Source organism: Chiloscyllium punctatum, chromosome 18, assembly GCF_047496795.1.
Source record: "Chiloscyllium punctatum isolate Juve2018m chromosome 18, sChiPun1.3, whole genome shotgun sequence".
In the NCBI taxonomy this organism is placed as follows: Eukaryota; Metazoa; Chordata; class Chondrichthyes; order Orectolobiformes; family Hemiscylliidae; genus Chiloscyllium; species Chiloscyllium punctatum.
Genome location: NC_092756.1, coordinates 93377315 through 93393458, shown reverse-complemented (window position 1 = coordinate 93393458; position 16144 = coordinate 93377315). Strand labels below are relative to the sequence as shown.

Genomic DNA, 16144 nt, shown 5'->3' with positions numbered 1-16144 from the left:
TTACCTAGTATGGTGATGAAACAGCTGGAAACGAGCCTTCCAGCTCAGTGAGCAAACCTACATCCAGGCCCAACTAGTTCTAGAACACAGATCTTCATTACGATGCCAAAGTATTGTCAGGGGCTATTGCCTTTTCTTGATGTCATGTGGAGAGAATCAAATTGATCAACTCTTGACCTAATTGTTATTTATTGTTCAAAGGGAGATTGTTATCTGAAATGCTTTATCGCTTTATTGCTCTATAAACTGATCCGCAATTCATCTTTATCGTTTGCATCAGTTTATGGCATTTAGCAGGGCAAACAGTGAAGTAATTTATTCCAGATAATGTGCTTCAATTTGTGTGAAAATTTCTTCTTTTACACAGTGCCAAAAAAGGCAAGTTGACCACCAAGCACCAATGTCCAGGCTGATGCTTCTCCACAGTGAACACACATTCCTCATGCCTTCACTTGGTTGCAGTCCCTAATTTGTGCAAAGTGTGATTGAAGTTTATTGATGCTAGAGTTTAAGGACCCAAAAGCTAGTTGCAGGTTGTACAATATGCATGAGGTAGCAAATCTTGTATCTCTGCGTAAATCTTCTAGCAATTTCCTTTCAATTTGAAGGTACTCATAGTATTTGTGTTGTCTTTTTAAGATCATCTTCCACTGTTACAAAGAGCCACTTAATTAGGTTACAGCTCATCTTTTGGCTCAACTCCACCTTTGTGCCCTGCCCTTATTCCTTGATTGTCTGACTGTGTCTAAAAAGTATTGCAATCATATTCCTGAATACATACTAACTATGTACCGACCCTTCTGTGAAGAAATTTCTCCTCATCTCAGTCATAAAGTCATGATCTCTTGCCATTTGTTCAGTTTTAGTCATCAACTTACTATGTGATATACTTTCTATCTGCTTACGGTTTAATTAAAAGACTGATCCCTAATGTCAGAACACAGACATATGAATAGATCTGGAATGATGCTCAGCATCATTCCTGACTCCTCGCATACTGAAGCAGTCCATGTCCATAAGCAGAAAAACCTGGATGAAATTCATGTTTGGGCAGCTATATTGCAAGTAGAAGTTGCCAGGGAATGATCGTATCCAACAAGGCGAGCCAATTGTCACCCCTTGCTATTCAATAGCATTACCATCACTGAATTTCTCACTATCAGCATTTTGGGGGTTACCATTGACCAGAAACTGAACTGGACCAATCATATAAATATAGTGGCAACATTGGGAATTCTGTGGTGAGTAAATTGCTGCTGACTCCCCAAGTTGTCCACCATCTGCAAGACACAAGTCAGGAGTTTGATGGAATAGTCTCCACTTATCTGGAGGAATGCAGCTTCAACAACACTCAAGAAGCTTAACATCATCCAGGACAAAGCAGTTCATTGATTGGCTACCCATCTAACACTTGCAATGTGTATCCTCTCCACCACCAGCTCTCAATGCCTGCAGTGTATTTCATCTACAAGGTGCAGAGCAACAACTCACTAAGCTGTGATCAAAAAAAACATTCCAGACACATGATCTCTATTCTCCAGAAGGACAGGGGATGTGTAGGAATGTCATCACCTGCAACTTCTCCTCCAAGCCTCTCGTCATTCCGAGTTGGAAGTAATCACCATTCCTTCAGTATTACTCGGTCTAAATTCTGGAACTCCTTCCCCAACAGCGTTGTACGTGTACTTAGACCACGTGACAGCTGCAGTTCAAAAGGGCAACTCCCACCAACTACTTGAGGGTAATTAGGGATGGGCCATAAATGCTGATCTAGCCAGTAGTACCACATTGTATGAATTATTTTTTGAAAAAGTGGTCTACATTATCCCTAGAGAAAAGAATGACTTTCTTTTCTTTATGCTAGCCTTCATGACTTGGAGAATCCAAAATACTTTTAAGCCCAATGAAGCACTTTGTTAGGTGGTAAACGCAGCACTGAATTTGTGCACAACAAGATCTCCTGAACATTAATCTAAATAGATTAATCTAGTTTTACCATTAGGGTTCTGAGGAGAATTCCACAAGTATGGTCTGGCTCTTCTCAAAAATACGTGTCATAGGATCTTTCACAACATCTGTGCGGTCAAATGGGATTGTTAACAAACCCAGGCAATTAAGTTAAATATGTAACACTCTTTCAAGTTGTACTGGAATAGTTGGAGGAGAGAGTGAATGACTCAGTCGCTCACTAGTTAGGAACTCAATCATGCTGTGCATTTTGTTCAGGAGAAGCCACTAATTTAATTCAGACCAGAGCCATTATTGGGCATGCAGAGTACAATCTACAAATGTGTTTCCAGTTAGTGGTATAAATTCAAGATCCAGGAGATAGTTTGGAGGCACTTGGCAAATTCTTGCCCTAATTGTTATTTCTAGTTCAAAATGAAATTATCACCTTTTGGTTTAAAGACCTGAAGGGACAAATCAGCATCTGATCTTTATCTTTTGAATCAGTTTCTGTATTTAAAACAGCAAACAGTAAAGATTTTAATTCCAGATGGTATATTCTTAATTGTATAAAAATCTCTCCCGTTTTGATAAGGAAATTGAATTGATCATTAGACTCAATGACAGGGCTGAGGTGTACATAGTGGAGAAACAGGGGAAGTCCATTGATCGAGGTTAAGGAGCCTAAAGCCAGCTACAGGCGATGCAGTGTGCACAAGAAAGCAAACCTACCTTATACAGCGTCTCAGAATGTCCCCTAGCAATTGCTTTTTAATTGTTTACTGCTGTTGGCATTTTTGTTTTCTTTTTCAGAAAGTCTTTCACTGCTGCAAAGAGTTTGTATTTATTTCCATAATATGATATAGAGGAGTAACCAAATTGTTCCATTTGCCACTCTTTTATTTAATGTGGTTATAGCTCTCCTGTTACCTCTATTTCACCTTCCTGCCTTACTTCATATCACTTGGTTGCCGGAGAATCCAAAAAGTATTAATTTATTATCTGGAGTGGAGAGTTTTGAAGATTCGCAAGTTTGAGTGAAGGGGGAGATAATGGCCCAGTGGTATTACAGCTAGACTATTAGACCCAAGTGGTGATCACAGGACCTCTGTTCAGATTCTGGCATGGTGATGGTGGGATTTGAAGTCAATAAAAAGCTGGAATTAAGAGTCTAATGATGTCCATTTTTCAGAAAAATCCTTCTGGTTCACCAGTGCCCTTTGACTCCACACTGTGTGGTTTACTCTTAACTGCTGTCTGGGTAATAAATAGCCACATCCCGAGAATGTTTGTTTTTATTTTAAGGAAGAAAGTCTCCACATTTCAGTCCTAAAGGCTGGATCACTTACAAGCTGAATGTGAGAGATATTTAATCCTTGGAGGCAGTGGAGAAAAAGGCTAGCAAACTGATTCCTAAAGCCAGATATTGATTGGATTTTGAGCAAAGTGTGAAGAAATATGGCCTCTAAAAAGTGATGACCTAAAGAACGTAGAACAGTGCAGCACAGGAATGAGCCTTTCAGCTCATCGTGTTTGTACTGACTGTGATACCATTTTAAGCTCATCCAACTTGCCTGTGCACAGTCCCTGTTCCTCTATTCCCTGCTTGTTCGTGTGTCAGACTAAATCCCTCTTAATGTTTTTGTTGCCCAACTCCTCCTACCCGCTGCACCAGGGTATCTAGACAGGGGGAAAAGTCAGGACTGCAGATGCTGGAGATCAGAGCTGAAAAATGTGTTCCTAGAAAAGCGCAGCAGGTCAGGCAGCATCAAAGGAGCAGGAGAATCGACGTTTCGGGCATAAGCCCTTCTTCAGGAAGCAGGATGAGGGAACAAGCCACTTGGCAACTCCGCAATTAGGATCCTCGTCATACTTTACATTTCATTTGGGAAGAGACTAATTTAGTTCAGACCATCTGGCACGCAGAGTACAATTTGCAATTGTGCCAGTTGAGGCTATAAATTCCAAGCCAGTGAGAGGGTGCAAAGATGTTTGGCCAACTCTTTGAACTAGAAATAACAATTAGGCCAAAGGGTGATCACTATCGCTCCTTTTTTTTGTGGTCTATAAACTGATTAGCAGCTTATCTTTGTTTTTTTGCATTAGTTTACAGCTCTTAGAGCAATCAGTGAAGGTGTTTACTCCAAATAATGTATATTTAATTGCACACGAATCTCTTCTTTTTTTACAGTGCCAAGGAAAGCAAATTGGCCATTAGACTGGCTTGATGGCAGTGTGGAGGTATTCACGGGAGAAATGAATCCCTATCACCTTCGCTCAGCTACAATTGCTATTTTGTACAAAGCAGTGAATGAAGGTCATTTGAAGCTAAAGTTGGAGGAACTCAAAGCTAGCTGCAGGCTGTGGAATATGCACGCGATAGCAAACTGCCTTGTATCTTAGAGTAAATCTTGTAGCTATTTCCTTTTAATTTGAGACTACTGACAGTATTTCTGTAGAAACTTCATTTTGTGATGGCTTTTGAACCACTCTCAGAAGTGCTTTTGCAAAGTCTACAACTGCTACAGACAAGGGCTTGTGTTTGTCTATATAAGGGCAAGAAACAGAAGATACAGGTCTGTGTAGCCCTGGAGGCTGCTCCACCATTCAACTGGTCATACCTTTTTACCACAGCTCCACTTGCCTGCCCTATCTCAATAATCCTCGATTGCTAGATTTTTGTACAATAAGACAATCTCATTCATTGCATCATAGGTTTCTGAATTTCAAAGATTCCTAACACTGAGTGAAGAGATTTCTCATCTCCGCTTTTAATGTGGTGTAAATTTAATGCAGTGTTTTCTGTAACACACCCAGGCATATGTTATTTGTCATTTGGGCTGGAGGCCATGACACAATGGTGGTGTTGCTGAACTAGTAATTCAGAGACCCAAGTGTTGCTCGCCCCCAGGACCACCTCAAGATTGTTCAGCACCATTATGGTCTTATGAGGAAAGGCTTAAGGGACTGGAGGTTGTTTTTTGTTAGAGAGAAGAAGGTTGAGAGGTGACTTAATCGAGACGTATAATCAGAGTTAGATCGGTTGGACAGTGAGAACCTTTTTTCTCAGATGGTGATGGCTATCACTAGGGCACATAGCTTTGAATTGAGGGATGATAGATACAGGACAGATGTCAGGGGTAGTTTCTTTACTTAGTAGTAGGGCCGTGGATTGGCCTGCCTACAGCAGTAGTAGACTCGCCAACTTTAAGGGCATTTAAAATGGTCATTGGATAGACATATGGATGAAAATGGAATAGTGTAGGTTAGATGGGCTTCAGATTGGTTTCTCAGGTTAGTGCAACATCAGGGGCCTGTACTGTGCTGTAATGTTCTACTATTGACGGAGTAAAAACAATGACTGCAGATGCTGGAAAGCAAATACTGGATTAGTGGTGCTGGAAGAGCACAGCAGTTCAGGCAGCATCCAATGAGCAGCGAAATTGACGTTTCGGGCAAAAGCCCTTCATCCTGATGAAGGGCTTTTGCCCGAAACGTCGATTTCGCTGCTCGTTGGATGCTGCCTGAACTGCTGTGCTCTTCCAGCACCACTAATCCAGTATTGATTGAGTAGTTGAGTCCTAAGAGGCATAGTTGCTAGACTGGGTGTGTTGTAGGTGGTGAGGAAATCAATAAGAGAGGGAAAAACATGTTGGATCTCATTCTCACCATTCTATTTGGTACAGGTGTGCTCGTAATTGTATTGGTACGACTGACCACCGCACGGTCCTAGTTCCAATGAAGTCCCATCTTTGCAATAAGAATACCTTCCATTGCATTGTTGGCATTACCTCTGTGTCTGAAATGGGATAGATTTCAAATAGATCTAACCATTCAAATCTGGGCATCCACGAAATGTTATGAGTTATCATTATCGACAGAATTGAACTCCAACACAGTCTGCAGCCTCATAGCTTGGCATACTCTCTGTGTCACTTTGCCATCAAAGGAGTCATTTGTGGTTCAGTGAAGAGTGCAGAAGGGTATGCCAGGAGTAGCATCCGGCATGCCTAAAAATGAAGTGACAACCCTCAGTGAAGCTGTATTCTTAGACTGCTTGCGTATCAGAGGACATAGGTAACGTGCGATAGACTGGACTAAGGATTCCATGAGTGATAGATCCGATTAAGCTCTGCAGTCCTGCCATAACAAGTTGTGAAAAGTGGTGAACAATTAAACAACTTAATGGCGGAGATGGCACCACAAATATCCCCATCTGAATGATCGAGGAGCCCAGCACATCAGTGCAAACAATAAGGCTAATGATGCATTGAAGTAATCTTCAATCAGATGTGCTAAATAGATAATCCATCTCGACCTCTTTAGAGGTACCCAAAAGTGGAGGTGCCAGTATTCAGTCAATTTGATTCACTCTATATACTATAAAGAATGGCTAAAGGCACTGGATCAGTGTAAAGGCTGTGGCCCCTGACAATATTCCTGCAACAGTCATGAACGCTTGTGCTGTGGAACTTGCCATGGTCTGATTCAAATAAATCTGCAACAGCAACATCTACCCAGCAATGCAGAAAATGGACTGGGTATCCCCTGTAGATAAAAGTAGGGTGATAATTGGCCAGGTGGGGTTTGTTTTATTAGTCTATCCCGGTCATCAGCAAAGTGATTAAAGGGGCCATCAATAGTGTTATTAACCAACAGCTTCTCAGCAAATTCTGCTCCGTTTGCATTCTCCCAGCCTCACTCAGCTTTTGACCTCTATACAGTTTTGGTTCAAAAATGGACAAAAAGGCTGAACTCTGGGTGTGAGTGTGACTGGCCTGGACATTGTAAGATGTCAAAAGAAGAGTCCTATTTGATTCAAACCAGAAACCTTGTTTCTGTCCCAATAGGTGCTACCAGACCTCCCATGTTTCATCAATATTTTCTTTGTTTGCTTTTGAGTCGGTGGTAATTGGGGGAATACCCCTTCAATATCACTGGGACAAATTCAGAACTCCTTTCCAACTAGCACTGTGGATGTATCTACAATTAATGGTTGGTGCAGGAAGGTAGTTTACCACCTCAAGGGCAATTAGCGATGGACAATAAATGGTGTCCTAGCCAGCAAAGCCCAAATCTCCTGACTAAATGTCAGAGTGAAACTGGGTATGGATATTGTTGTATTGAAGAGTCCAATTGTCATTTATTGCAACTAACTATTGAGTACAAGAAAATATTCTGAGGCACATAATTGTCTCGACTCATTAAGCCAGTACATGGATCCCTGATTTATGAACATCCAACTATTGAAAGCCTGTACTTACAATTGCAATCCCATATGTGGATGTAATTTTGAAGACCCAAGGTAAGAACATTTCATTTATGAACAGCTGCTTTACATGTGTCTTGTGCTGTGTTCCCACTTGCATGCAAATTGACTTGCAAACGGACTCCAGAACGCAATCTGTTCACAACCCAGTGACTCCTTGTAGTTTAAACAAAGCAACAAGCTTTGAGTGTCGTGCCTCACATAACATAAAGCAAGATGGAGTATGCAACCTCTATACCCTCCAATCTAACGTTATGTAGAGGGCATATCTCTTAAAGGTATCCTGATGACGAGACAACACGACAAAATTTTTATCTCTTATCCTAAGACTGTGATGTAGCTTTAGATTACATTCCCTCTAATTTTCCCTGAGATCATGCACACTTCGCAAGGTCAATGCATCCACCCATTGATCATCCACCAAGGGCCTTTGCAGCTGAGAGGGAACTTTTGGTTGTAGACACCATAAACATGGTCAATAACTTCTTGGGATATAGTGGATAGTCAACTGCCCCAAGTTGTTTGACAGGAGCGTTGTCAATAAAGGATATTCTAATTTATCAAAATTTGATAAAGAGCCGCATTAGGAGATGCTAATATAAATGGTTAGGGAAGGATTTTATGTAGTCTTTTTTTTAGTGGAGGGAGAGGTGATGGAACTTAGAGAGATGACTCTTTGGATCAATATTTTGAGGTGACCTTAATGGCTGATAGGGGATCTTACTGAGAATGGGAGAGGTACCTATCCAGAGATTTGATCATTCTAAGATAGCAGAGGGATACTAAGTGATAGGCAGCAAAGGATGATAGATGAGAGACTAGCCAGTATAGTATTGGAATAGCTGTGTCCAGAGATTGCTCCTGAATCTCCTATACTCTGGCTCTTGGTGATTTGGAGTTCAGCTGTCTTGTCACAGTAGGAATGCCATCAATATAAAGCAAGAAGTAAGTAAATTAATCCAGAAAGTGCAATTTTTTTTTGTAATGCACGCATATGGAAATATGAATTTAGAATGGAAAACATTGACAGAAGACCACAACAGGATGCAAGGTTTTATAGAAGGGGTGTGTGCAGATAGTTCAAAACGATGGAAATAATTTGAATCATGTTTTTCAATAATTGTGCTTGCTTTATGTTTTTACCTCATCTCTCTGCTGTTCCCTACACTGTAATGTTTATTTGAGAAAGCTAACTTTAAAATTGTTTTTGTGTGCCCACTTTATTCATACTCCTGTTGTCCCATTAATTTTGAAAACATTTTGACTGGGGGGGAGAGGGTTCCATAATCAGTTTTTGTCGGTGATTGGTAGCTCATGTTGGCTCATTCACTTCGTAGTAAGAAGATTGGTGCTTCCAACCCAGTTCCACCGTGGTTAAAAAGGGGTTTAGCATGCTTGCTTTCATTCTCAGCCTGTGGAAAGAGGAGTTGGGAAGTCATGTTGAGGTTGGTAACATTGGTGAGACCTCTTCTGGAGTATTGTGTCCAATTCTGGTCGCCCAGTTATAGGAAGGATGTTATTTGGCTGGAGAAGAGGTTCAGAAGAGATTTACCAGGATGTTGCAGGGATTGGAAGATTTGAGTTATAAAGAAGTGCTGGATAGACTGGGACTTCTTTCACTGGAGCAAAAGAAGTTGAGAGGCAACTTTATCGAAGTTTATAAAATAATGAGGAGTATTGTTAGTTAATGGTAGATGTCTTTCCTCTAAGATGGTGGATTTCAAGACAAGGGGGTGCATTTTTAAGATGAGAGGAGAGAGATTTAAAAATGCGTGGGGGCAAATTTTTTTACATAAGGTGGTTTGCATGTGTAATGACATCCTGAGGAAGTGGTGGATGTGGGTACGATTACAGCATTTAAAAGACATTTTGGATAAGTACTTAAAAAGGAAAGGTTTCGAAAGTTATGGGCCAGTGGTAGGCACACGGGGCTCGTTTAGTATAGGATTAAGTTCGGTTTGGACTGATTGGACCGAAGGGTCTGTTTCTGTGCAGTATGATTCAATGTTATAGAACATTACAACACAGTACAGACTCTTGATATTGCGCTGACCTGTGAAACCAATCTGAAGCCCATTTAACCTACACTATTCCATTCTTGTCCATATGCCTATCCAATTTACATTTAAATGCTCTTAAAGTTGGAGAGTCTACCAGTCTGAGTAAAGAAACTTCCTTTGTCCTATATATATCATCCTTTTAAAGATCTATCCCTTCATGCTAGCCATCACCATCCCAGGAAAAAGGCTCTCACTGTCCACCTTTCTCTAACCTTCTGATTATCTAATTTTTTTTAGATTACATTACATTACAGTGTGGAAACAGGCCCTTCGGCCCAACAAGTCCACACCGACCCGCCGAAGCGCAACCCACCCATGCCCATACATTTACCCTTTACCTAACACTACGGGCAATTTAGCATGGCCAATTTACCTGACCTGCACATCTTTGGACTGTGGGAGGAAACCCACGCAGACACGGGGAGAACGTGCAAACTCCACACAGCCTGAGGCAGGAATTGAACCCGGGTCTCTGGTGCTGTGAGGCAGCAGTGCTAACCACTGTGCCACCGTGTCTCAATTAAGTGACCTCTCAACCTTCCATCTAATGAAAACAGCCTCAAGTCTCTCAGCCTTTCCTCGTAAGATCTTCCCTGCACCAGGCAATATCCGAGTAAATCTCCTTTGAACCCTTTCCAAAGCTTCCACATTCTTCCTATAATGCGGTGACCAGAACTGTACACAATACACCAAGTGTGGCTGCACCAGAGTTTTGTACAGCTGCAGCATGACCTTATTGTTCCAAAACTCAATCCCTCTACCAATAAAGGAAACCATATGCCTCCTTAACAACCCTATCAACTTTAAAGGATCTATGTACATGGAAACAGAGATCTCTCTGCTCATCTCATCCAGTCCAGGGGACCTATCTATTTTTACACTTTCCAAAACTGCTAATACTGCCACCTTTTGAATCTCAATCCCATCTAGTCCAATAGCCTATATCCCAGTATTCTCCTCGACAACATTGTCTTTTTCTAGTGTGAATACTGACAAAAAAATTTATTTAGCACTTTCCCATCTCCTCTGACTCCACACGCACAGCTTGACAGATTGTTTATAAATCCAAGTTATTTTTAGATTAGATTAGATTACTTACAGTGTGGAAACAGGCCCTTCGGCCCAACAAGTCCACACCGACCCCCCCCCCCCAAAAGCGCAACCCACCCAGACCCATTCCCGTACATTTACCTCTTCACCTAACACTATGGGCAATTTAGTATGGCCAATTCACCTAACCTGCACATTTTTGGATTGTGGGAGGAAACCTACGCAGACACGGGGAGAATGTGCAAACTCCACACAGAGTCTGTCAATCAAAGTTAAAGGTCTGGATGTATGAGCTGACTCTTCAGGACAGAATGAAGGGAAGCACCTTTGCAGATGCTCTCTTTCAGGTGAGAGGTTAAACCAGGCCTCTATCCTGAAATCGTTGTGTCAGAAGGATCCCATCATGAATGAAAAACAGCAACATTTCATTGGTGTCTTGTCCAACATTTATCTCTGAAGCACCATCATCTAAACACCTGGTTTAACCATTTATTCCTTTGCTCTTGCTTTGTTTTCTGACTATCTGTGTTCAATTCTGGTCTCCCTGCTGCAGGAAAGATGTTGTGAAACTTGAAAGAGTTTAATAAAGATTTACAAGCATATTGCTGAAGCTGGAGAGGTTGAATAGGCTGGAACTATTTTTCCCTGGAGCATCAGAGGCTGAGGGGTGAGCTTAGATGTTTATAAAATTGAGAGGGGCATGGATAGGGTGAATAGCCAAGGTCTTTTCCCCAAGATACAGGAGTCCAAAACTAGAGGGCGTAAGTTTAAGGTGAGCGGGGAAAGATGTAAAGGGGTTCTAAACGGCAATATTTTCACGGAGGGGGTGGTGCATGTATGGAAGAAGCTGTCAGCAAAGATGGAGGCAGGTACAATTTCATCACTTATTTGCTGTTATAGTTACAATCAGAACAGCATCTGGATGGATACATGAATATGAAGGGTTTGGAGGGATGTGGGCCAAATGATGCCAAGTAGACCATGTTGATTTAGGATATCTGGTCAGCACGGACAAGATGGACCGAAGGGTCTGTTTCTGAGTTGTACACCTCTATGTATTTGAGCTGTGAGCACGTTTTATATGGGACTGACTTAACTAGGTGTAAAATGCTTTGGAACTGAGATTATGACAGATTGTATATAAACCTAAGTTATTTCTTTCAATCAAAGTCAAAGGTATGAAGGCAGGGCATTGCTGCATCATTAATGTAACCCCTCCAGATTTTTTAAAATATATTTAATCTGTAGTGTGGTGAAGATTGAGGAATAAGATTTTTAACTATAATGAATGTTAATCTGAAATGGCATTGGTGAAGATCCTAAAGAAATGTGGAAATGCTTTAAATGCCCATCTCTAGCCTGACCTGCTTCCCCTTTCCATCTCAGGTAACACGGTTGTATTGAAACCTGCCTCATATACCCGACTCACTGCCCTACTGTTTGCTGAGATCTGTGCAGAGGCCGGCCTCCCACCCGGTGTGTTCAATGTGGTGACCGGAAATGGAGCATTTGGCAGCAAACTGGCGATGCATCAAGATGTGGACAAGGTCGCTTTCACTGGCTCCACCATGGTACTGCATTGGATAAATTCTTAGAGATGTTTCTCTTGGTTCTATTTATGTGACCCCACCTCACCCTGTCTCAATATTACAGTCTTTCCGTCAGCCTGCTCCCTTACTGCATATACTTCCTGCCCTCCGGAATAAAAGTGTCAACCTGCCGTCAATGTTACTTTGTGCAAATCTGACAATGTTTAATCATGACGGTGAGTTGCCTGTCACTTGACCAGCTGACAAATGGATTTGATCCACTGATGGGTATGGGGAGAAAAGAGACCAGCCTTTTGAATGGAGGTACCTAATGCAGTTATTTGAGCACTGGTTTGTGGTGCTTTCAGGATCTTTAAGTAATTTCAGGGCTGAGGTTCCAAGATTTTCAACTCATAAGGGAATCAAGGGCTATGGGGAAAGGGAAGGAAAGTGGAGTTGAAGGTTATCAGATCAGTCAGGATCTCAGTGAGAAAGCTCCGCCATTCAATAGGCTGAAAGGACCAGAACCTGGCCAATGTCTTAAGGTTCAAATCAATCAGCAATCAGCCTTGGAATAGAGGCACTGCAATGTTATTACTCACCTCATACAAAATAGCAATCCGGTTTCATTTGACGTTCCATGGAGGGTGGTAGAAAGGGTCTTGGCACTTCTTACTGGGTGCCAGGTGTTCCCTCTGCTTATGGCTAATAGTATGCTATCTCAAAATCAAAATTAATGTTCAGACATTTGAGACCTTTTAAAGTGGTTGTTTCTCGATCTCAACAACCATGTCCCTGATAAATGGAGTGAGCCAAAGCCTGTAACTTTCCTAAATGGTCCGATAAAATGCAAGTCCATTGTGCTCATTGGAAAACCACTTCATTTGCAATTCCCAGTGTGACGTTAACATAAATGAATTGGCTGTGTTTTGCCAACGTCACTTGTAACTCTTGCATTTAAACGTTTTGCATTGAAAGTGCCTGTCAGCTAACATTTAAAAACCCTAAGCGTTCTTGTGAACATTAACAGAAACCCATCCTGCATCAAATCTGTACTGAACCTGTTCTGGAAGTACAGGGAGTCATTTATTCTTGTATGTAACTCATACTGTACTGGGAGTACTTCAGTTTAGAGATGTTTGTGTTCCTGATCTGTATCTAGCTGGCTATCCAACCTGAACTGAGCTGACCTTACTTGCTGGAGCAAGATGGAGGAGTTGTTGGCACCCATTAATGGGAAACAGTAATACTCTTTACCTCTGGCACAAAAGCATCAGAAAAGTTAATATGTATTCTGCTGGGTTTTGCTTATTGCTATTGCGTTTTGTTTTTTGGCATGAGGCTTAATGTTCTTCCTGTAAATCACAAACTGGCTTTAAATGAAATAACATTGTGCTTCTGATTCTGCTGCTTTAACTGTGTAGAAATTGACATCTTTGATTGGAAGAGCATTAGTGAAGAAGCAGAAAACAAATTGAGAGGGAGAATTGTGCGTGTCCAGTCTTTGAGGGGATGAGTGTCTAGTGTAATTATTAAACATCTTGCTGTTCAGATTCAGCGGCTAACTGACTTCATACCAGTCATCCAACACGAAACCTGTTAGCACATTGTGTTTCAGTGTTGGAAGATACAGAGCCCACTGTAAAACAGAGTAGTGCATTCCCTTTGGAACTGCAGTGACCTTCCAGCCACGTTTGGCAGCTGCTGACAAAATTCTTTTGACTGATAGATGTGAGCGATCGCGTTAAAATCCCCATTCTGTCCATTGTGGCATGATCCCCAAGCCAGAAACATAATTAGTGTTGGGAGCTGTGCAACTCCATCTGGGAGTCAGTGAAATGGTTTGCAGTTATTCACCAGCTTTTCCTGATAACCAGTGTTTAAAATACTTAGTGTGTTGCTAGGCAGAACCGAACAGCTGTAAGCTTTGGGCCTCTAATCTGAAATGAATTTATTGAGCCAACACTTTGTGCACTCTAATTAATCTCAGCATCACTGAACAAGCGATTTCTCCTCTTCTGGAGGAGAAATACTAACTGGAGCACCAGCTCCGGATTCCTTTTCGCAAGCAGACCTTGAATAGAGGGTAGCTAGTCTTCCATGAATAAATGTTCTGATTCCGTCACCTCATCTCTCCCACCTCGAGCAAGTTCTGAGGCAATGTGCTGAAACACTGGCCATGCTCATGGAACTGTGGCAGAATGAAAAATCAGTGTCTTCAGGAAAGGGACAAAATTGTCAAGGGAAAGAAACTTGCCGTAGCAAGCCTTCAGAAACTGTCCACAAGGGATAGTTGGTGTAAGAGGACCTCTGTGGAGATGTGTACTAGCAGGAGATTGTTATCAAAGGGCAAAGAACATGCTGATTTTTGTGGAAATAGCTGGTTGCTCTCGCCCATCCCTGTAGCACAATCCTTCCAGTTCTCTGCTAACAACTTCTATGGGATGTTGGGCTTTTCTCTTTTTACGAATGAGCAGACTATGTGGTGACCTACTTGAGTCATAGGATCTCTATAATGTGGAATCAGGCCATTTGACCCGTCAACATTGACCCTCTGCAGACCGTGCCACCCAGACTCACCCCCCTATCTTATCTCAATAATACAATGGTCTATCCACCTAACCTTCATGTCTTTGGACTGTGGGAGGAAACTGGAGCATCCAATGGAAACACAGACACCGGGAAAATGTGCAAACGCCCCACAGACGGTGGTTGAATTAGACCCAAGTCCTGAGTGCTGTAAGGCAGCAGCGCTAACCAGTGTGCCTCTGTGCTGCTCCCGAGGCTTAACAGATTTTGAGAGAAAATTAATCCTGACAAATTGTCCTCCTTTTGCAAAAGGTTAAGAATGGGAAGTTAGGAGGAATAAGGAAAGTCAAGAGTGAATGTTTTCACCCAAAAGGATGATTGATTCAAGAAGCAGGCTACTAGAAAAGGCTGTGGAATGCAGCGTAACTGACTTCAAGATCCCATGTTTCGAGAACCATCATGACATGGAGGGTAAACCTGAATAATTGGGTCATCTTCTGGTGTGATGATTAAAGTTTGAAGCTAATTTTTTTTTTTGAAAAGTGAAGATGTTGGGTTTTGTGTCTTTTTAATCAGGTTTTAATAAGAACAAAAGAAGCAGGAGTAGCCCATTCAATCCCCTGGCCCTACTCTACCACTCAGTATAGTTTGACAGATCTACTAAATTCCTACTTTCTTCCCTGAACCCCATATCTCATGATTTCTTGAGAGACCAAAGATTTATCTTACTCTGTCTTTACTTGATGGAACATCCACCGACCCCTGGGTTAGGCCATTCTGAAGATTCACAGTGAAGGAGTTTCTCTTCAATTTGGCCTTTATCCCGCTGTTCAATATTTCCTAGCCAAGGGTGCGAATCTCTGTATCCACCCTGTCGAAAGCCTTATAAATCCTGTACGAAACTCCTTTTGATTCTGATTACTGACCCTTTTAATGTAACACGCAGGTCGGCCAGCTCCTCCGTCGATCTACAGCTGGCACTGGCAAGAAACTATCACTGGAACTTGGTGGGAAATCTCCTTTCATCGTGTTTGATACAGCTGATTTGGACAGTGTGGTGGAAGGCCTTGTGGATGCAATTTGGTTCAATCAAGGACAGGTGAGACCAATGGCTCAGAGTTTAGATAAGGCATGTCATATATTTTCCAAACAACACACACCCAAAAGTATGTGTCGTTGTCACCCAGTTCAAACATTTGGTGCTTTTGGCAGTATTTGTTTCATTATGTAATAGCATACCTCTGATGGCAAGGATTGCAAGCAAGGCTGTGTAAAAGACGACGGTGATGATGTGTCAAGGATCCTAAGCAGGATGACCATCAAGTGTATTAGTTTGACTGGTGGAGAAATCAGTTCCTGACTCTCGTCAATGGCCTCTATTGATAAGTGCCACTGCATGGATGTCTTTGATCAGGACAGGTAGTGTTTAGTTGCAATAACCCTGTCCCCAGCATGAAATAACCTTCTCAATAACCTTGCCATAAATTCAACCAAGGACAGGTGAGACTGCTGCGAGTTTAGCTAAGGCATGTTCTGTATTTTCCAACCAACAAACACCCAAAAGTAGTATGTGTGCCATTGTCATCCAATTCAAATATTTGACTTTTTTGGCAGTGCTTCCAAAGGCAAAGGCTCCAACCTGCCAAGTCTGGCGTGTAAAGAAGAATGGTCAGTTGGGTAAAGGACAAGATGGACTACTATTTCCTTTTGGAACATGTTTCCGTGCTCAAGATGATGTCCTGGCTGAGAACAGCTAACTC

General features: G+C 41.9%; 1 protein-coding gene across 1 annotated transcript in view; it reads left to right on the top strand.

The window, feature by feature from the left end:
* The window catches only part of aldh16a1 (aldehyde dehydrogenase 16 family, member A1), a 65413-nt gene that overhangs the window by 26068 nt on the left and 23201 nt on the right, over window positions 1–16144 (top strand). Inside the window, exons 6-7 of the mRNA XM_072588792.1 lie at window positions 11713–11897; window positions 15331–15483. Coding sequence (XP_072444893.1) covers window positions 11713–11897; window positions 15331–15483 — 338 coding nt within the window. The remainder of the gene's footprint in view (window positions 1–11712; window positions 11898–15330; window positions 15484–16144) is intronic.